Genomic DNA, 22,919 nt, shown 5'->3' on the forward strand with positions numbered 1-22,919 from the left:
GACCCTTTTCCCGGAGGCCCTCCCGGCATTAGGTTTAAGACGTCAAACACACCTGAAATCAACTCGAGCTTTTGAGTAGTGGACTCCAAAACCTGAAATGGCTGTGTTAGATGTTTAATGTTGATGGGCTTCCAGGAGGCAAATTGTTTTAAGTCTTGTTTCTATAAAATTAGGCAATTTATTCTAAGTCCTGTCTCTAAAAGCCCCTGAAGCAATACGTTTTGAATTATCCCTTCTCTGACTCTGATCTTCAGGTTGGGTCTAAGACCCTCTACTAATGGCCTGGATTAAATCAGATAATTGAGGGCTGCCTGCAGCAGAACCGGATTGAGAGCAACTGTAGTAGGCAAACATAGTTCTAACGCGCATGCGTACGCTGAAAATGTGCGCACACGGATCTTTTCTCGTCCTAAACAAACTAATCTTTTCCTCAGTAGTGCTGCTGATCTGATCTGTCTATCGGCAGACTGCAGCCACGAGAGTGCCCATTTAACCCAGACTGACCGTCACCAGAACAATAAAGGTAAGAGGAACTGTTGCTAAGCTACTGCTAGTTACTAGCAACCATTCAGAAACAACAAGACCACAGCAAAATTTGTGTGTGTAAAGTGGGTCGATGTCCGTGCGTTATCAACTTTAATCTCCTAAACGCACGCCCACGTTTCATGGACTTTAAGAACGGCACATATCAGATAATTCAATGAGGTGAATGCAGGTAATTTGTTTACAGTTAAGATGAGTTCGTTAGCTTGCGACGCTAGCTGAAAGTTATCTAGCAAAAACAAGTTAAAGACTCTAACTTCATCTATGTTTATTAGTAACTATGTCTAACGTTAGTTGTTAATAAGGCTTTTAAAACAGTTAGACAAAATAAAGGCAGAAAGTTGATTGATCGCTTGCAAATTGGTCATTTTACAAATAAACTGCTAGCGTTGATGCATGCTTGCTTTCGTGTCGAAGCCGCTTGAAGTGGAAATGTCTCGATGATTTAATCGACGTCGCTAGTCTTGGACTGTGTGTGTGTGTGTGTGTGTGTGTGTGTGTGTGTTTTGTTTAACTAATAAGGTAAGGTTTCAGTGAGGCATGAAAGGCCGCTGAAACGGTGATGCCTGGCTGCTCTTTGTTTTTGTTTTTTTAACGCCTGTAAGTTACTTTGACCGATATCTAAGTTAACTGTTACGCTCTCACGATAAAACTGCTTTGACATCGAATAACGTTACCTGCTTCAGCTGCTGGTACGGATCATATACAAAAGCTTTCTCAGTGTTTATTTTCAGATAAAATTACAAAATTAAAAATAGCCTAGCCATTCATGTAAATGTATATATGTATAATATATAAATGTTTTTGAGATTTTGTACCATCTCTGGTCAAGGAAGGGAAAAAAAGGTTCTGAAAAGCTATTGTTTACTCAAGCTTTGTATTGTCATTTTCACTTTTTTCAAAAAATAATTGGCTATATAAACAAAAATGGTGAACCTGGCTTTGTGACATGATCAAGAATATCTAAAATATATTTAAAGCAAGTTTTCCATTTATATTAATTGTTTTTATAAAAATACTTAACTCTTCCATTTGTATATTTAACCTGTTTTTAGGTTCTGCCCCTCACACACTTTTCTTCTGATAAAGTGCAGTCAGTCTTTTTTTCTATAAACAAAGGCAATGTGTGCTTAATACAACTATAACTGAAGCTTTGACAAAATATAATTAAAAGAAAAGGAAATGCAAAAATGAAAGAGACACCTTTTGTCATAGCTGTGTGTCCTGCAGTTGTTTAGCGTAATCTTCTGTTCATATTTGCTCTGCCGTTTGTCTGTATTTGAAAACTTTTTTTCTTCATTTTGACAGATGGACAGAGAAGACAAACTAATATTGTTGAATCCCTAACATTTATGTGTTGGTGAAATGAGCAGAGTGAGTTGACTCAATCACACATTCTTCACGATGGCTCTCACCAACACCACTATAACAGCATGGAAACTGCGTGAGTACAAATTCCCTTGTCATGACATTTCAGAATGTTTTAAGTAATCAGGATCTCTGTTTAAATTTGTGGGAGAAGTGAATGGCCATGTCATATGTATTGTTCAGAGGAGATTGTGGCTCACTCCAGCAATGTATCTTCACTGGTGTTGGGGAAATCATCTGGTCGTCTTCTGGCCACTGGCGGCGAAGACTGCAGAGTCAATATCTGGGCTGTCAGCAAACAGAACTGCATTATGGTAGAACCCTCTCAGTATTTTATATTAAATATGTATGAGAAATATGTCTCTCACAATTATTTAATGAAGCGTTTGTCTGTTCTGTAGAGTCTGACGGGCCACACCAGCCCCGTGGAGTGTATTCAGTTCAACAGTTCTGAAGAACGTGTGGTAGCTGGTTCTCAGTCTGGCTCTCTCCGGCTTTGGGATTTGGAGGCTGCTAAAAGTGAGTGGTTTGTGCTGTATTGTACCTTTTGCCCTTTGGTTAACATAAAACCTAAAAATAAGAAACCTGGAGAATCTTTTGAAACCTGTAAAGTAAAATGTTTAGGTTAAGCTGATCACCTAAATCAAGAGAGAGAATCAAGGCACCAAATATAAAGTGGGATCATATTTAATTAATTTTTAGGTGCAGTGTACTCTGTGAGATCATGATGTTTTGCAAAACGCGTGTGCTGGTATCGAAATCATGGTTCAGGACTTGTTTTGTGGTTAGGTTTAAGGGTTAAGCATGGGTGTAAATAAAATGTAAAATGAAAGGTCCCGTCTCTTACCATAACAGGGAGATGCAAGCGCTGAATGCGCGCTCTTCTCCACGTGGGACAGCAACAAGACCATGCCCCCTATTTTGCGTGTACTTGTGGGCGGAGGGTTAGTCAACAAACGGTTCTAGTGACGTCATTCATGAACAAAGTGCACAGGTGTAGTCCAAACCGGCCCTTCGCTGTAGGCTTTGAAAGGGAACTTCTGTTAAATAAAATATCTCGCTTGTCATTGAACTTTGAGCTTTATAATTTTACAGGTATTATTTATGCTCCAACAGCAACATTACACACTAACTAAAGTTTGAAAGATGGAATCGGGAAGAACGGGACCTTTAATAAAAAGTTGGTTAGAAGTTGGAAATTATATTTTAAAGGCAATTTTTAGCTCATTGCAACAATCGCAAACAACAAAAATGAATACCATACTACTAATGAATATTCGGGGTGTCCCAGACTAAGGATTTACACATTCGAATCAGAATTTGTCGACTCTTTCTATGGTCGACTGATAGTCAAATCATCTGTGTGTGTGTAAATGGGTTGGGAGGTGCACGACACTAGTCAGCAGGAGGCTAAATCTATTTTCATTTTCCTTTACACTCTGCACACTGCAACAACCTTTAATAAAGCGGCCAAAACTGCCTGCCAATGGACAGATGAACTGATGGCTTTCTTATTTAGGTTTAAATAAAAGGTAATGTGGGGGTTAAACATTCGTAAAACGTTTTCTCATAATAACATTTTAAAGCTGCGACTGAAATGCAGAACATCACACAAATGTATAAAAGAACATTTTGATAAATAAACCTTAAAAAAATACCTGCCTAGAGAGGAAAAGAACACTTTGTGTGTTTACACTGCTTGTTCTTAAGCCGATTATGCCTAAAGGTGGTCGCACACCGGACGCGAAGCTCAGCGCCACGTCTCGGGTATCTCACACTGGATTGCGCACATTATCGCGAGCTCAATTTAGAATTTTCACAGAAGAGATTTAAGGGAAATATACTATATATTTAATATAAAACCTTGAAATGGAGCTCTGTGGCACGGCAGGATTTTAAACAACTTCATGAGTCGCTTTGGACAGGTGCCAAACCGGTGTGCATAAGCTCATTGAAAACGTGTTTGAATTTAAGATGTGGCGCGGCACTGAGCTTCGCTCAATTTATGGTTTGCACACCGGACGCGAAGCTCAGCGCCACGTCTCGGGTATCTCACACTGGATTGCGCACATTATCACGAGCTCAATTTAGAATTTTGACAGAAGAGATTTAAGGGAAATATACTATATATTTAATATAAAACCTTGAAATGGAGCTCTGTGGCACGGCAGGATTTTAAACAACTTCATGAGTCGCTTTGGACAGGTGCCAAACCGGTGTGCATAAGCTCATTGAAAACGTGTTTGAATTTAAGATGTGGCGCGGCACTGAGCTTCGCTCAATTTATGGTTTGCACACCGGACACAAAGCTCAGTGTCGCGCCGTGCCATGTCTTTAAAATATTGAGCACCCCCATATTGCCAAAATGGTATGATCCTCGTTTCATAACACCTGCGAAGATTCGACTGTGAGGTCGGTAGTCGAATCCGGCTCTGCATATCGAATCTTCGACAATTCGGGGTCACCCCTAATAAATATAGTACATTTTATAATGGTCCTGAACTAGAAAAATAGTGCCTTTTTTTTTACGAAATATGAATTTCTTGATAGGTTTCATGAGATTCACCTAATCAATGGTAATTGACAAGTCATGGTTAAAAATGTGCCAGCCTACTTTTGAATTGATGTTCTGCCCACTGATGGGACACCAGGCAAATATTTGATGTAGAAAAGGATGATATAGAAGAATTCATCTTGCGAACTAGCATTCCTTGTGCTTTCTGGGATGATTAATGAACCTGTTTGGTGGGAGAGGTCCTGTTGTGATCACTTCCACTCTGAGCTCTGAAGACATGCACAGGGGCCATCTGACCAGAAACGCTTTCTAGAATGGGCAAATTGTTCAAAGTATTTATCCACCACTGAATTGATTTTTTTTTTCTTTTTTCTAAGTTTTGCGCACTTTGATGGGGCACAAGGCCAGTATCTGCAGTCTGGACTTTCACCCCATGGGAGAGTACTTGGCATCTGGCTCTGTGGATAGCAACATTAAGGTGTTTTTTTTATTATTATTATTTTTATGGGGGGTTTAGATTTTATGAATTATGTCAATCCCAAACACTGGGTCTGATTCACTAAACGGCGAAATATTTGTATTTATATGTACAGGACAATTTCTAATAATGATTTTTACCTAATTCAAAACACTTGAGTATGCATATGAAATTCAGGGCTTGACATTAAGGCTTTTCATGTGCTTGTCTTTTGGTCATTCACTTGTCCAAGTATAACATTTGCTGGTCCAGAAAAAAGAAGGATTTTCTTTTTGTCTGTGTTGTAAATATAATTGATTCTGAAGCAATATTTTCATCAGTGTTCAGTCAGCTTTGACATATTCATGATACTTTAATCTTTATAAAGGGCATTTCCCCCCTGAATGTTTTCAGTATATTGATCATATTTTAGAATTTAAAATGAAAAATGAAGCATATGTTAAATTAGAATAAAACACTATAGGGCTGTTGCCAATGAAATTAAATAATTTACACTGGAAAATTACAACTGTATAAAAATTATAAGAGAGAATGGACAGAATAATACTTTTAAACATGAAACTAAACTGACAGTAGGTGGTGGCATGTGCCTAATTAATTGAAACGATTAGTTCAAATGGCGGATTGAGACGGTTGTTTATGAATGTGTCAGTAACTCAACCGATTCGCTAAATCATTCAGTAATGAAACTTGTCTGTGTTGTGAGATGTGCTATGGTTCTTCTGTAATCTTAAGTATTTTCGCTTTTCAAACGGAACAAAAACGTCAATATTGTTTCTAAACCGTAAGTGACTTAATATTAATTACTTGTTTATTGAGCTGTCATATGAAATCAGTGTCACATTTCCAGCCGTGATGGTAGTATTCAGCACTCTTTGTTGTGTGATTTACATGACATTATATTATTATTATTCACTATATGAATCACTACTGAAACTAAATTAATACTGAATCATTCTCGTGTTTTGGTGATTCCCTAGTTTGTTTGTTGTTGATGTTTTAATCAAATCACTTGCCCCTCACAATCTCCATATGCGTTCAAAATATGGACTCTCCTCATAGCGGACACAGCAAGTTCCTCAAGCAAGGGCAAGTGTGCCTCCTAAAAAAAACGCAAGCCTACATAAATCACAAATTTTCTGTTTTGTTTTTGTTTAGAATTGATTTTAGTACAAAAGTTGATGACTCATGGCTTGTTTGTGAAAACCTTTTGTACACAATTTTACACACATATGGTTAGTGAATGAGACCCACTGTCTATGTAGTCACTGTTATTCAATGTTTGTTTTCATATAAGATTTGTCTGTCTTTTTAATGTTTACATTTTTATTGTCTAATTTCTTTTCTAGTTGTGGGATGTGCGAAGGAAAGGATGTGTGTTCAGGTACAAGGTAAGTACTAGACTAACGCAGTGTGTGTCTACTCTGTACAATCAGAAGCCAGGCTAATCACCCTTAACACTCAGTTGTGTCTGAGTACATGATTAATCTGTGGATTAGTGAGGTGCTCTCAATCTATCTTACTCGACTGTTTTGTGAAATGGTGTGTTTTGTTTTATGTAAGAGTCAGCTGTTGGTTTATCCATTTATTTAAAAAAATGTAATTGCTAGATATTCATTTTGTATAATAGCACTCAGCGGGATGTTTTGAGTTTAATGACTCCTCAAGCACTTTAGTTTGGAAAGTGTCTCTATCTGGTACACTGTGCATGATAGAGATGCAAGGATCAGCTCTAACATCATCAATCTGCGGTTCAAAATAAATTATTTGCCAATTATTTCATTGGAATGTTTCTTATTATATATATATATATATATATATATATATATATATATATATATATATATATATATATATATATATATATATATATATATATATATATATATATATATATATATATATATATATATATATATATATATATATATATATATATATATATATATATGCATAATACATATTTTTTAATGTTTTATTTATTAATTAACCCGCAGATTATCTACAGTGTTTGCGGATATAACCACGAGCTGCGTATCCCTAGTGCACAAGCTCTTAATGAATGTGATATGATGGACTGGTTTATGTGGTTAACATGTTTTATTTCAGGGTCACACTCAGGCTGTGCGCTGTCTAGCCTTCAGTCCTGATGGGAAATGGCTTGCTTCAGCCAGTGATGACAGCACAGTAAAGGTAAGAGATCTGTTACTTCTCACTTTTAGAAATTGTTGCTTTTAGTTACATGAAGGATATTTCGTTTTAATGTATATTCTCTTTCTGCTCTCTATTTAGCTGTGGGATCTCATAGCAGGCAAGATGATCACTGAATTTACATCACACACATCAGCAGTCAATGTTGTGCAATTCCACCCCAATGAGTACCTGCTCGCTTCTGGGAGTGCAGATCGGTACTGTGTGTGTGTGTGTGTGAATGAAGGGTTGTCTGTCATATACTGAATGCATTTGGTGTTGCTTTTTCCCAGTTTTGTTTCCTCTTGTAACTTCTGTATTTTTTTTGTATATTTGCTGCAGGACTGTTAAGCTGTGGGACCTGGAGAAATTCAACATGATTGGCTCGTCAGAGGGCGAGACAGGAGTTGTGAGGTGTTTATCAGTTTTCCAGTCTGAATGTTTTTTTTTTTTTTTCTGTCCTTAGCTGAATTTTCAACTCAATTTTTTTTTGCAGAAGTATATTATTTAATCCTGATGGTAACTGCTTGTACAGCGGCTCTGAGAACACGCTACGAGTGTACGGCTGGGAGCCCGACCGTTGCTTTGATGTAGTGCATGTAGGCTGGGGCAAAGTGTCTGACCTGGCCATCAGCAACAACCAAATGGTTTGTATTTTATAAACACAATCTCTTTTTTTCTTTCTACGTGCAGACATGAGTGAATGCTGTACTCTTTGGTGAATGAGCATTCTTCTTGTTTCTGGGATGATTAATGAACCTGTTTGGTGGGAGAGGTCCTGTAGTGACCATTTCCACTCTGATCTCTGAAGACATGCACAGGGGCCATCTGACCGGATATACTTTCTGAGAACATAGAAGACAAAGATGGAAACTGTTAAAATGCCTTACAACAATTTTCACCTTTCTCTTGAATAGATTGCGGTGTCCTACAGTCAAACTAATGTGAGCTGGTATGTTGTGGATCTCAACCGAGTGAAGAAGTCTGGATCTGTGATCCAAGGTTTGATTCAGGACAAGCCGATCCCAGCTCCCACATCTGCACTGGGAACAACACTGCGGCGGAATTACGAGCGGCCCACTACATCCTGCACTGGACAGGAGTAAGATTCTCTTTTTGTCTTTGTCTCATGCACATACACTACATGTGCTTGTGTAGAACTTAGATAGTTACTTCTAGAAAAGAACGTCAGGGAATGCATGAGCTTATAAAATGTATACCTTGAATTAGGGATGCACCATTGAAAAATTTTAAATATATTTGAAAGCCTATAGGCGATTGTCTGGCTATCACCAGACCAAGCTCAATTTAAGATTGAACGTTGGTCTGGGGAATCTGTTCTGTATTTTCTACTGCACAAGATGTGTGATAAACAAGCATTATTCAAATGACTCTGGATAGTCCTTCAACCAATCAAACCACAAGAGGTGTGATCAAGGGGCAACGATCTGTCATGTTAAACCCGCCAATAGTGTGCCAGGTGGATAAGCCAGCTTATGATTGGTTTCTGCAAAAGTGTAACAGAAGCAGTAGAAATGAATGTACAGGTTTCCAGACTGAGTTGCAGGGCAAAATCAAATTACCAGCAGATCAGGCGGGGTTAACCCAGTCTATATAACCAATATATTGCCCGATAAATATAAATACAATTTTTTATAAACTTTGAGGGCCTGATTACAGAAACAAAAGGCTCACCATTAAGTCCATGTTCCAAACACTTCAACATGAATTAAACCTGTAAAGTACAGTAACCTATTTAAACCATTGTAAGATTCCTTAATTGTTCAAATAAATTTTACACTTCTATGGCCAACTTACTTTATACATAAAAAAGTAACACATTTACACTAAGGTTAGGAACATTACTTCTACAGGATTTATTATTCTCAGTTCATGTTAATCTCAACATTTTTACATCCAGAAAAGAAAAGAAAAATAATGCAAATAACCGAAATAATGCAAACAAGTCACTGGATGGCATTACTTAAGGTGCATATAAAAAAATCAAACTGAATGTAACATGCATGGAAATGGCCTCATCCCAGGGCAATAAGGAAATGGTTTTAATCAAACCATATGGTTGATGAAAATAAAAGAACAATAAAAGTGCTAGTTATTAAAAATAATGCTTCAGTGTTTTTGGAGAGAGAAAAAATACAGTAATGGTAATTACAGTAATAATTAGTCTATTAGTCTTCTTGTATGAGAACAATCAAATATTTATACAAAGTAAATATAATGCAACTTATATTTTCACAAAATCATGCATAGGTGAGGCATGCAAAGGCCTATAACTCCTAGATGCGCTCTTCCCCTGTTGAGAGGATTCACTGAAACTGAGGATGATCACCAGTACAATGAAGTGCTGCGGGTAACTCAATGAAACGCATCCTATATGAGATAAATCAGATGTTCATGCAACATAAACTTAATATTATGGCTTATATATGCTTAATGATGCAAATTCACAAGTGAACTTGACTGTGCGGGTCACCATGCGTTCAACAGCGTGATGAAACGCACCTAAACCCATAGAATTTAAGTTTTATTACAAAAACTTTCTCATTAGTGTTATATGACAGTTGCAGTAGTTATTAATGCTGTGCATTTCTGTTTGAAATGCGTGTGCTGAAGCTAAAGACTGGAAGCACTTCCCTGCATTGTTAATTAACTCAACCAAACGTATCCTAAATGAGATTATATACAGACTAATTATAATATTACATCTTACAATGGCACAAAAGGCTGCAAATGCACAAGTGAACTTGCCTTTGCTCGTCATGAAGGTGTAACTCTTTGGACGTGCTCTTCCCTCTACAAACGTGCTGCAACATGACATTCTTTTACACTTGCAGTAATGTTCTCATAATTTTATGTAGCTTATATGTTAGACTTGTGCTGCAAATATAACAGTTTTCCTTTTCAAAGGAATTTCAATCACATTTAGAGCAATTCAAACCCAATTACGGCGGACGGTGTGTGTCTGAAGTGTCTCAGCTGAAGGAAATGTATCTATCCGCTTGAATATATCGGTCAAATATTCTTATCGAATCGATAACGTTAACGTCAAAAATTATAATTAATCAGCTGATAGCAATATGTTGCCCGTATATTATGCAGTTGCCTTTGATAAAAGCATTACAAATCAAAATGGTTTACATTTTACAGTTCTGTCCTGCACTATTGTTATCCACTAATATTGTTCACTTGACGGAGTAAATCAAGTGAGTGAATTATGGCTGTACACTCGTTATTGCAGTGCAATGTGGGATGGAATGAGTGCACTCGATAACATCCACAATGGTTTCGGACACTACTACAAATAGCTGTGCCCTCAAATAATGTCCGATTTGAAGGGTATAGGGGGTGATTTCGGATTCAGCACAGTGTTTCTCAACCCTGTTCCTGGAGGTGCACTAACAGTATGTATTTTCAAACTCTTCCTAATTGAACAGACCTAAATCCACTCATCAGTTTTTTAGTAGAGACTCCAAGAGCAGAAAATGATGGGTCAGATAAGGGAGACGTCCAAAATATGTACTTTAGGTGTGCCTACAAGGGACAGAGCTGGGATACTGGCAAGATACTTTTACAACAAAAAATTGTACCCACCCCAAAACCTATGAAACAGTGTATCTTTACAACATACGATACCAGTGCAAAATCCTTGCAGAAGCTATTTTTTTTGTCTGATATAGTGTTTTCTGTGCATTTTAACATGCTGATCTTCTCGTGTAGGATGAAGCACAGTTCAGAGGCCGATCGCCGGAGTCCAGAAGGAGAGAGGAGAAGTCCCAGCAGTGAGGATGAGAAAGAAGACAAAGAAAGCAGTGCAGAAATCACTAACCCAGAAGATTATAAAGAGATATTTCAGCCCCACAGTGTCATCTGTGAGTTGCACGAATTAAGCAATTTTTCACACATGATGCTTTACATGCGCCATGGTAAATAATCTTTCTCATTAACATTTCATATTTTCTCTTTTGTTTCTGTTTTTTTTTTCCTCAATTCCAGCACGAACGCCACCTAAAAGTACTGAACCTTTCCCGGCACCCCTAGAGCACTCTTTCTCAGAGACTGTGCTAGAGAAACCTGGCCCAGCGGTTAAGATTGTAACTCCAGTAATAGACAGGGTAGGTTTTCCATTTCTTAAGTGTTTTTAGAGGTATTAAAGGTGCCCTAGAATGAGTTGAAACAATATTTTAAATTGTTCTCTGATATACAGGTCCTTCTCAAATAATTAGCATATTGTGATAAAGTTCCTTATTTTCCATAATGTAATGATAAAAATTTAACTTTCATATATTTTAGATTCAATGCACACCAACTGAAATATTTCAGGTCTTTTATTGTTTTAATTCTGATGATTTTGGCATACAGCTCATGAAAACCCCAAATTCCTATCTCAAGAAATTAGCATAGTTCATCCGACTAATAAAAGAAAAGTGTTTTTAATACAAAAAAATTCAACCTTCAAATAATTATGTTCAGTAATGCACTCAATACTTGGTCGGGAATCCTTTTGCCGAAATGACTGCTTCAATGCGGCGTGGCATGAAGGCAATCAGCCTGTCGCACTGCTGAGGGGTTATGGAGGCCCAGGATGCTTCGATAGTGGCCTTAAGCTCATCCAGAGTGTTGGGTCTTACGTCTCTCAACTTTCTCTTTACAATATCCCACAGATTCTCTATGGGGTTCAGGTCAGGAGAGTTGGCAGGCCAATTGAGCACTAATACCATGGTCAGTAAACCATTTACCAGTGGTTTTGGCACTGTGAGCAGGTGCCAGGTCGTGCTGAAAAACGAAATCTTCATCTCCAATAAAGCTTTTCAGCAGATGGAAGCATGAAGTGCTCCAAAATCTCCTGATAGCTAGCTGCTTTGACCCTGCCCTTGATAAAACACAGTGGACCAACACCAGCAGCTGACATGGCACCCCAGACCATCACTGACTGTGGGTACTTGACACTGGACTTCAGGCATTTTGGCATTTCCTTCTCCCCAGTCTTCCTCCAGACTCTGGCACCTTGATTTCTGAATGACATGCAAAATTTACTTTCATCACAAGGATATAACGATCAAGATAAACTTAAAAATTGTCCTTTAATCAATATGAAGTGCCACTCTGCATAGCCAATCACAAAATAAGGCTACATGTATTCAGACGTAAACAGTATTCAAAACAGACACAAACAACGTGACAATAGCGCTTGTGTTGAAAGCGTTTTTTAGCCAAAATGGTATAGGAAAAGATTTTTGTCATTTTGACATAAAAAATACATAATTACATTTTCTTGTTTGAAAGTCTCTAGGTTAACATAAATGCAGATATAGGCCTAATTGTAATAATCATTAAAAAAACATAATTATTGATTAAAAAATTGCACCTGTCACAATTTCATTTGGTTTGGGCATTTTTGTTCAGATTGAGGTGTTTATATGGAGCATTTTAATTCGGATTGGACTTTTAAACCGATTAAAAGCTAGCCTAGAAATCTAGACGCACCTAGCGGCAGCAAATTTAATCTGCCCGCAAGTGTCGTCTAGGAACTCTCAATACCCTTCTGAGCTGTATTCCTCAAAATCTGGACGGGCCAATCACAACGTGTATAGAGTCGGTGGGCGGGGCCATAATGACAACGGCCGAGTTGCGTTTGCGTTCTTCTAGTAAACACAGAAACTGGCGAACGGCAGCGTTTTTTTGGCCACATGTGCACATTAAAAACCGGATGGTATATTTATAGTTTGATTACAGATACACTCCTGAACAAAATCTTAAGACCAGGGGATGCATTGAAAGTTTTACACATTTTGCATTTGTGGATCATAATCGGGTTGTAAGTGCTGCTTCAAAATGCCAAAAGAAGAAACAGGAGCAAGAGACAAAAAACAGAGAGTAGGCAATTTATTGAAAGCTGCATTTAAACTTAAACAGGCCGTTCTTCAGCTGATCAAAAGTTTAAGACCATAGCCCAAAATAAATGCACAACAGTACTAAACGTGTCAAAAAAGAACTCAGTAGTGAGTAGCCCCACCGTTCTTGTTGATCACTTCAAAAACTCGTGTCGGCATGCTTGATGTGACTGTTTCCAGGAGGCTGGTGGGAAACTTTGCTCCCTGTGGTGAAGATGGCTTCACAAAGGGCATCCACGGTCTTGAACTGACGTCCATTTTTGTAAACTTCCCTTGCCATCCATCCCCAAATGTTCTCAATGGGATTTAGATCAGGGGAACACGCAGGATGGTCCAAAAGAGCAACGTTATTCTCCTGGAAGAAGTCCAGCCTGATTCTTCGTCAGGCGGGCTTTATGAATTGCAGCGTTGTCCTTTTGAAAGACCCAGTCATTACCCTACAGACGGGGGCCCTCGGTCAAGAGGGATGCCCGCTGCAACAGATCCACATGGCCAGTAGCCGTTTGACGCCTCTGCACAACCGGAAGCTCCATTTTCCCATTGATGGAAAAGCACCCCAGATCATGATGGAGCCTCCTCCACTTTGCTGCGTAGAAAACATCTCAGGTGGGATCTCCTTGTCATGCCAGTAACGTTGGAAGCCATCAGGAACGTCCAGGTAAAAAAAAATTCTCATCAGAGAATAAAACTTTCTTCCACTTTTCAATGTCCCATGTTTGGTGCTCCCTTGCAAATTCTAAACGGGCAAGTTTGTGTCGTGGGAGGAGACGTGGCCTTTGAAGATGTTTTTTGTTCTGGAAGCCCTTCTCTAGCAGATGACGTCTTATGGTTATTGGGCTGCAGTCGGCATCAGTAAGGGCCTTAATTTGGGTTGAGGATCGACCTGTGTCTTCACGGACAACCTGTCGGATCCTGCGGTTCAGTGCAGGTGAAATCTTTTTGGGTCTACCACTTGACTTTTTTGTCCCATAGCACTCAGGATTTTTTAAGAAATGTAAAATGACTGTCTTACTGCGTCCAACCACAGCAGCGATGGCACGTTGCGGAAGGCCTTGCTTGTGCAGCTCAACAATCCTGCCACGTTCAAAGAGAGAAAGCCTTTTTGCCTTTGCCATCAGGAGATCTTGACAATATGACTGCTTGAAGGACAATGACATGAAAGCCATATTTTTGTGCAGATTTTACCTTTTTATGGCTATGGTCTTAAACTTTTGATCAGCTGATGAACGGCCTGTTTGAGTTTAAATGCAGTTTTCAATAAATTGCCTACTCGCTATTTTTTTGTCTCTTGCTCCTGTTTCTTCTTTTGGCATTTTGAATCAGCACTTACAACCTGCTTATGATCCACAAGTGCGAAATGTGTAAAACTTGCAATGCATCCCCTGGTCTTAAGATTTTGTTCAGGAGTGTATTTCACGTCCAGTTCGAATGCATATTTGAATATCGAATAAAAAGTGACGGTCCTAATGGAGATGCTGAAATGCAGCTTACTTGTTTATGGTTTTCAGATCATCCACAAGTGCGACAGCTTGGTTGGTGTGTTAGTTTCATGTACAGAATTATTATTATTCAACCAGGGCTCCAGACAGCCTACAAATGATCACATTTGGCTACCAAAATTTGTGTGCAACTGAATTTTTTACATCCAGTTGCACATGGGCGACCAGTACATTTGTGTGTGTTTATTCAATAGATCACTCCAATTCCATGCTCTCTAGAATGATATATATGGTGACGTGACACACAAGATCTATTTAACCAATACTGTCCAGTGCAATACTGTCCATAAAACCAGTGCATATACTCTGTACAGAAATAATTTAACCAGCAGCCTGCTTTATTACAATGGTAAAGTGTATATTTCTTTCTTTGCTGCAAATATGCCAAACTACACAAGCCAAGCTTTCCCTGTTCGCTATCAGTATTGTTCAACATCTGGTTCATTATGTTAACTTCATGAACGACATGTACCAGTTCATTCAATTCGTTCATGAACTAGAGATCTCGTTCAGACTCCAAAGTATCTCGGTCAGTAAAGGCGTATTCGTTCACTGAATTCAACAAATCACATGCTCTGTCAGATCTCATACTCGAAACGCTATTGGCTCGAGATTTTGTAATTCTTTGAGTATTTATCAGTAATACGGTGGAAATTATCATGCTTATTTATGGTGTGCCCCCCTAAATTTTCTGCTTTTGCCCCTAAAATGTTCTGTTGGGGGCCACTGTGCTCCTAGTGAAAAACGTTAGTCTGGAGCCCTGTCAACTATGCCAAGGTAAATGCAGTTTTCCATTCAGGGCACCTTTAAGTGTAGGCTGTGATTTGTGTATATTGAATGTTTGTATATTTTCAGGCAGGACAGTTGAAAGGTCCTATCATCTCCTCTACTCCAGTACAAAGAGTAGAACCAACTGTGATTGCGGCTGCTCCTCGTCCAGTTGCTGTGGTGACCACATCAGTGACCTCTCCCTCTCGTCCTGTGGTTACTACCACCAAACCTAAACCCTCCACAGGAATCATTCTCTCAACACGCAATGAGCCAATTGGCCTCAATGCAGGGGAATTCCTTTCTGTGAGTTCAATGAATGTCTAAGCACTATTGTTTCCTTAAGATGATTCACTTTTGTATTATGCTGCTTTCATGTCATGTTGGAATTGCTGTAATTATTAGATGGAGATTTTTACAGCTGCTGCAGCTGTTAATAATTTTCATAATTTTCTGTTTCTATGGCAATGTTCATAACTAAATGGATTCAAGGGTTGCTTTGTTGATAAAGATTAGCAAAATACTTCATCACTACTAATTCACCTGAAGAACAAAGAAAGACATTTGTTATTATAACCAGAGACTGCTACACTCACAAAATAAAATGGTACAACATGTCACCAGGGCGGTACCCTTTTAAACGACTTTTTTTTTATATTAGCTTCATGTAGTGTTTAATATAGCCATTTGTACAGCTGGGCAAAATGGCCAATAACACTTCATATCAGTCGATATCGATTTATCACAATAAATGTCAAATTTCTTTCTTTCAAGTTTAAAGGCAGATTTTCGCTCTTAAGTGGAAGTTGTAGAAAACAGAACGTTAATTGTTTTTTAACTACTCTTTATTCTCAGAAAATTATACTTTTCCAGTAATCTTTATTTAAAAATGAATTCTTTGTTTCTGCATATGCTAAAATGATAATATTGTTACGAGTAATGAAATGGGTTTCTGTTGCCTGACTTCGAAGTGTATCTTTTGCACAGTTTTCAGTGCAGGCTGAAATATTTATAGTATTGCATGTTTGTCCCTTAAATGCACATTTGACAGTTTGAGGTGGGACGCAGATGTAAATTTGTTCATTAACAAAATGGTTACATCTGTAAGAATTGTAACAACCTAAACTAAATATTCTGACTATTTGAGTTTCATTAAATGTAACAGTTGGTCTTCCATAGTAGCCTACATTTAGATCATAACCATAATTAAAACCATGGATAGAGCACCTTTTTACCATCTTAAAATTGAACTGTGGTTGCTATGGTATTTGTATAAAAACAGTAGCTAAATACATGTAATATAAATGAAATATCTCAATCAAAAAAAAAAGGAGTAGATCCATTACTTGTCTTTTTAACACATTAATACATATACATTAATATAACAGGATTCAATGTGAATATCCCACAATTCCATGTTGCAGTTATGGTGTCACTACAGTAAATCTATGGTGATGATTATTTGTAGACTGAGCAACGATACAGTTGATTGGCTTTTCATTGTTTCTCCTCTTTGTGGTCGTGGTTTCATTTGGCTTTAAACTATTTAAAATCAGAGACGTTTGTGTTCTTCGCTGAATTATAGAGCTTCTCACTGGATCTCGCATTGCTATTTAGCAGCTGCGTTACTGAGACAGGTCAGTGAGCAAATGTGTCTGCTATAAGCTTGCGTTGTGCTGCCATTTTGAGCGGAGTGCATAAATGTTATGTGGCGTAGTTCAAATGAGTTGCGCTGTTTCATTCCACTTTTGCCATAAACATTATATTGAACATTTGTCAAACTCTTAGTTTTTTTTACAGTGGAAAATTATATCACAGTAATGAATCACCCAGCCCTTTGAAACTTTGCAGAGCTTTATTCACAAATAGCAAACCATACAGTAGTTTTTTTTTCTCTGTAGAGGCTAGCAATAGAATTCTATCTACTCCAAAAGCCACACCTCCTTCAAAATGCATTAAAAAGTTTCAAGATGACATTAAACTACCTCATGTCTCAAAGCATATAACATTACAATAATAAACATAACTTATAGATCACTGACCTGTACCATCTGACTGCTGCAGATTATTTTCGGTGTTGATAGTGTTTCCATTGTGCATACATTCTAGTCACAAACTTCCTCTCTTCTAAATTACAGTAGTTATTGTGGGAACACAGCGTAAGCTTATTTTGGTTCAGGCGTAACTTAAAGGATGTCTGTTTCAGTTGCGGTGTTCGTGAATGATATCTAACTCGTCATAGCATGAAACGTGCTGTGACGTGTAATGTCTGCGCGAGCAGGGCGCACGGAGGAATGAAAATGCTTCCGTTGACTGGCAGATAGCCCTGTCATTGCATTCATTTTATGGCCCTGTACCTTCCACAGACACGTATATAATACATTTAGACCACTTAACTTTGACTTTCAACCAGCATGACAAAAAAAAATCTGGAAATCACCTACCCGGCCTTGTCAAATGGTTTATATTAGTAGTCTTTTTTTTTTTAAGGGTACTGTCAGGGTACTGAGCTTTTGTACCTGTATGTAAGTACTGAATGATTCTGTTGAGTAATCTATCTGTTTTAATAGCATGCACGAAACACTAAAGCCAGTGTGATGGGAGATGAAGAGGCGTTAGCACAGATCAGGAAAGGGCATGACACCATGTGCGTAATGCTGACCAGTCGATATAAAAACCTGGACACTGTACGCTCTGTCTGGGCCAGTGGTGATGTCAAGGTAAGTGCAATAGCACTCAAGCTGATGAGCTTTGATAAATTGGGGGACAGACCGATTGTAATGAGAGATCTGTTACTGGCTGATGGATACATTTACTGCTACACATCGAAAATGTATTTCTAATGTAATCGAGTAAATGCTGTAATGGGCTATTATTGAAAGCGGTGGTACGCTAAAAGCAGTGTTTGCATTTCTCTTCATGTTGCCAGACATCTTTGGATTCAGCTGTGTCTATGAATGATTTGTCTATTGTGGTGGACATCCTTAACATAATCAACCTCAAACCGTAAGCATCCACCTACATTATCAGTCACACTGAATGTGTCCGTCCTAACTGGCTTCATTTTAGCTGAATTCGCTTAAAAGTAAAATTGTAATTATCTTTCAGATCACTGTGGAAATTGGACCTCTGTACATCTATCTTGCCACAGATTGAGGAATTGCTGCAGAGCAAATACGAAAGGTGACTCATTCATTCATGCTTATGACGTTGACTGTGCTGCAAAAACTTGAGCTGTCTACCTAGATTTTAATCAGCATGTGCAGTTGGCTGTCATTAAAGATTATTTTGGTAATTGGGAAAAACATTTTTTGTTGTTGTAATGATTCCTAGGCTAAATTCAAGTAGACTCGTGTAGGCATTTGAGGCGTAAGGTAAAGCAGCGGTATTCAAATGGCAGTCCAGTTCCATCCAGACTATGGGACTAATTGCACCATTTTTACCTCTTCTACAGATTAAAGTGAGCAGCGTGTCAAAACATCTGAGTGGTTCACACCACAAGCACTCATGGGCGTTTACTGTAATGAGTTTTCAGCGCTACATCCTCTAATGTTTTAAGCCAAATGCGCATCTCACACTGTGTGTGTTTCACATGTAAGAGCTTCCGATGACGTGATTATTTTAAAAGCAGAAGCACAAACATGGTACGCAGCAAAATAGATTTTTTTGCTAATATGCTGGAGAAAATGAGTGCAGCAAATACAATTATTTTTATCTGTCATACAGATGACTCTGATTATTTAACTAAACCAGGTTTTTGAAAAGTTACATACTCCTTTTTGCTTGTTTTGTTCCCCCATGCATTTAGCATTATTAATCAGCATATTAAGAGCATTTCATAATAAACAATGTTAAAATTTGGAATATTATTTACATATGGCAAGGGAAGACAAAAAAAAAACATTGAAATTACTTGTTAACTTTGTCTTGTGCTCATGATAGGAGTTTTTTAGATTATATATTTTGTTTTTAGTGGTTTATTACTTTGAACAAAATATTAAAATGGTCCATAATTTTTTCTTTTCTTTTTTAAAGAGGTAAACCTTGCAGTCCCAGTATGTTCACTTAGTCTCAGAGCATTCTATGTGCCATACATGTAGGTGTCTAAATGTAAAAAATAATAATAATAGCCTGATATTATATTCAAAATTTACTTTTGAACTTTTTTTTTTTTTTTTTTTTTTTTTCTTTCTTAAATTTTAGACTGGCTGTCCTGATGAAAATGTATAACTCTGGAATTTTGCTGGGAAGGAAATCGAAAGACTGGACCTCTTAAATACCCCTAATATAAAGCTTTAAAGGGCATGCCTCTATAAAACAAAATAACAATAATTTATTGATTTTATTATTATTATTATTATTATTATTATTATAAGCTATTATTAGTATTGGTTATTTGTAGTAATAATAAAATAACATGAAGTAGATGTAGACTGGTTAAATTTATGTATCTTTAAAAAGTATTAATTTAATATTGATAAAATTAGGTTTTTATTTTTAAAAATTAACATGGGTGTGATATTGGGTTAATTTGCTTTAAAAAATTATAAATAATTTTTTCATGTACTTCGTTAACATCAGAATCAAGTGAGCGTTATGCCTCTTGTACAGAGCACTTGAGTAGCTGTTAATTAATTTCCTGCTTATGAAGAGCGTTTCAAATCAGTTGCAGAGGATCCATTTTGATTGCTTGGACAGCAGCACATTAAGGCAGTAAACATCGAGCCAGTTTACAAGTTTGAGAAATTACAGATTGTCAAATTTCCCCATCAGATCTCAAACGTGTGTGTATCAAATGGGGAATGGAATAGCTGTGTAAATGCGTCATGAAGTTAATCCAGTCTTAAATTTAAGTTTATTAATATGTGCTTTATAAGTAATAATAAACAGCCAATATCCTCGTAATATGCATGCTAATAAGCAACTAGTTAATAGTGAATAACTGAACCTTAAAATAGTGTTACCAAATAAATCCAACTGAACAAGTTTTTGAGATGGGCATTTATCAACAAAGTCATAGCCATGTACGGACTCAGCGAACAAGTAACGCATGTTCACTTTTCCTTCTACAGTTACGTGCAGACTGGTTGTATGTCTTTGAAGCTGATTCTGAAGCGTTTTTGGCCATTAATCTCAGACACACTGACTGCTCCTCCATCTGTAGGGGTGGACATTACTCGAGAGGAGAGGTTAGTAAACAATAAACACTTGTGCTCTGATTTATCTTAAGTCTCTGTCTAAATTCTACACTCTTGTTGATTTAAAAATGCTAGTTTGATTTCATAGTTCAAAATCTATTAGAATTTACAATTTGTGCACCGCAAAAGAATGTGTATAATGCATACACTAAGGCTTATTTAAACACTCGCAGCGCTGGCTGATTTGCTGATGTTCCTCAATGTATTCGTCACATGACCAACAGTGTAACCAAACAAGTTTTAATTCAACCGATTCTGTATATATGTATTTTGTACTTATTAATTTGTTTGTCCTAAATCTTTCCCTGCCAGCATTTTCTTTTCTTTTTCCTTTTTTTTTTAATCGCCCGCCACATTTTTGATCATTTTCACAAGTTGCATATCGCCCAGAATATTTTGTTGAATGAATATCTGAACATGCAGTATATCAAAATAAAGAACATACCATCTGCTTAATTTTTTTTGCATTCCTTTCTTTTCTTTTTTTTGTTTTGTTGTGTCAACCCTTGAATGTGTAAGTTCAATTTTAAAAAAGCCTTATTGACAACTTAATCTACAAAATCTATAGAATCAAAGAAAAGCTGAGAAAATTGAGTCCAACACCCCTAATGCTGAGAAGGGTCTGTCTGCAGACTTGCACTCTCAGACTTGCATGCTCTGTCAACTGCACTTCCTCTGCAAGTGACGTCTATATATATACTTACGGTCGCAGATGCTGTTGGGCACAGATATACATATTAAAGGCCTTTATTATGTATATCTATGATTAGGCAGCGGAGCCTGTGGCGTTGGTCAAAGTGGAGAGAACGTACTGCAAGCGACGTCACTTGCAGCGGAAGTGCAGCTGACTGAGTGTGCTAACTCTGAGATTACAAGTCTGCAGCCAGACCCTATTGCTAATGTTTGCAGTCATATAGCTTGTCCAGGGTCAACATTTCATTCAGTAAAATTAGGCAGTTTGATTTATTTATTAAAAAAAAAATGTAATATATGCTGTTGAATGTTGATGCTTGAGTTATTTTACATATGCTTATGAAAAGATGATGCAGAAACAAGCGATATCAATCTTATGTTTTAACAAAACAGAAAACTCAATCGATTGTAGGGAAGCGTTTTCTCACATGACGAAAAATTCATCAATTGCGAGGAAAGAGTTAAATGGTGCCTTTAATGAGCCAAAATCTTCCACATGGTGAAATTGCATGGTGTAAGTCATGTAACTGGGATGTGTATTTTATGGGACTTTTATGATTTTTTTCAGGCATCGGAAATGTAAAGCATGCTATAAGCAGTTGAAGAACCTCAGTAATGTAGTGAAGAACCGGGCGGAGCAGGTTGGTCGTCATGGCAGCACTTTCAAAGAGCTACAATTACTTATGGCTCCATTGGACTACTGAGAGAGACACGCACATGCGCACGCAGAGAAACGCTCCTCAATCTCCAAACACTAAAAGCTCAGTCAGAAAGAGTCAACAATGGGCAAAGCACTGATCTCCATGACTGAGCTATTCATTCACGTGCGTGTGTTCATTTAACAAGCACAGTTTGGAGTGAAGTATTTATATAGGCTTTTGGTGGCTATTTTCCTAGTGGATAAACCCTCTTTTTTTATGCACAAGTTGTTTTTTAAACGCTGTCAATAATAAAAATGAACTTTCATATGAAAGGGATTCTCAAAAATATTTGGTGGTGTTTGGATGAATCTTTTGTATGCTTTATTCCAGTGCTAGTAGCTGTTTTTTTTTCATACATTGATTTACCGTGAATCAGTTATATATATGCAAAAGAAACACACTTTAAAGGTGCAGCCGCATTTACTGGAGCTCAGCATGAGGACGAAGTCCCAGTCTGACTGTGCTTGTGTTTAAGTTGTTCATGCAAATTTGCTCCATTGACTAATAGAAAGCTGATTTGATAGTGACTACTGAGTAAGCAGTGCTACATTCATCACTACATGAGTGACGATGGCCTTTTTTATTGACTTAAATGTGATTTAAGAATGGCAAGCTTTGAGTGACTTAAGAACTTAAGCTTAAAGAATCCAGAAAGTAAAAATAAAATTGTTTTAATCTACAAGACCAAATAATAATTTGTGTGTTTTTTTAAAAGAAGTCTCTTCTGCTAATCAGGCCTGCATTTTATTGATCAAAAATACAGTAAAACAGTTATAACTCTCTCAAACATTGATAATAACCAATCAAATTAGCATATAAGATTTCTGGATCATGTGACACCTGAAAACTAGAGCAATGATACTGCAAATTCAGCTTTGCGACACAGAAATCAAATATATTTTAAATTATATTAAAATGGAAAACCATTATTTTACTTTAATATTTCACAAGAATCACTTTTTTTTTTTTTTTTTTTTTTTTTTGCATTTTTGATTTTTTTTAAATGCAGGCTTGATTAGCAGAAGATACTACTTTCAAAAACATTTGTTGTAAT

At 37.4% G+C, this 22,919-nt stretch overlaps 1 protein-coding gene across 4 annotated transcripts; it reads left to right on the forward strand.

Annotated features, from left to right (window-relative positions):
- The first annotated feature begins 229 nt into the window (after positions 1–229).
- Positions 230–21,998, forward strand: katnb1 (katanin p80 (WD repeat containing) subunit B 1). 4 transcript variants are annotated; one of them, XM_067437393.1, is made up of 19 exons: positions 241–523; positions 1,852–1,987; positions 2,095–2,225; positions 2,313–2,430; positions 4,804–4,904; positions 6,254–6,295; positions 7,014–7,097; positions 7,197–7,312; positions 7,437–7,508; positions 7,591–7,741; positions 8,012–8,196; positions 10,833–10,984; positions 11,109–11,227; positions 15,361–15,579; positions 17,844–17,993; positions 18,203–18,279; positions 18,382–18,456; positions 20,346–20,462; positions 21,733–21,998. In XM_067437393.1, the coding sequence occupies exons 2-19, from the start codon at positions 1,948–1,950 to the stop codon at positions 21,866–21,868; spliced, it is 2,085 nt and encodes a 694-aa protein (XP_067293494.1). In that variant the 5' UTR covers positions 241–523; positions 1,852–1,947; the 3' UTR covers positions 21,869–21,998. The 4 variants fall into 4 exon arrangements, with proteins under 4 accessions (XP_067293497.1, XP_067293494.1, XP_067293495.1 ...); XM_067437394.1 differs by lacking the exon at positions 241–523 and adding an exon at positions 568–715; XM_067437395.1 differs by lacking the exon at positions 241–523 and adding an exon at positions 568–705.
- Positions 21,999–22,919: the final 921 nt, after the last annotated feature.

The sequence above is a fragment of the Pseudorasbora parva genome, chromosome 1, assembly GCF_024679245.1.
Source record: "Pseudorasbora parva isolate DD20220531a chromosome 1, ASM2467924v1, whole genome shotgun sequence".
In the NCBI taxonomy this organism is placed as follows: domain Eukaryota; kingdom Metazoa; phylum Chordata; class Actinopteri; order Cypriniformes; family Gobionidae; genus Pseudorasbora; species Pseudorasbora parva.

Bases quoted from the DNA above. Each gene is read 5' to 3' on its own strand.
- katnb1 (XM_067437393.1), top strand. From the start codon at position 1,948: ATGGCTCTCACCAACACCACTATAACAGCATGGAAACTGC. The intron at 15,580-17,843 runs GTGAGTTCAATG...CTGTTTTAATAG, and splicing joins ATGCAGGGGAATTCCTTTCT to CATGCACGAAACACTAAAGC. The intron at 17,994-18,202 runs GTAAGTGCAATA...TCATGTTGCCAG, and splicing joins GGGCCAGTGGTGATGTCAAG to ACATCTTTGGATTCAGCTGT.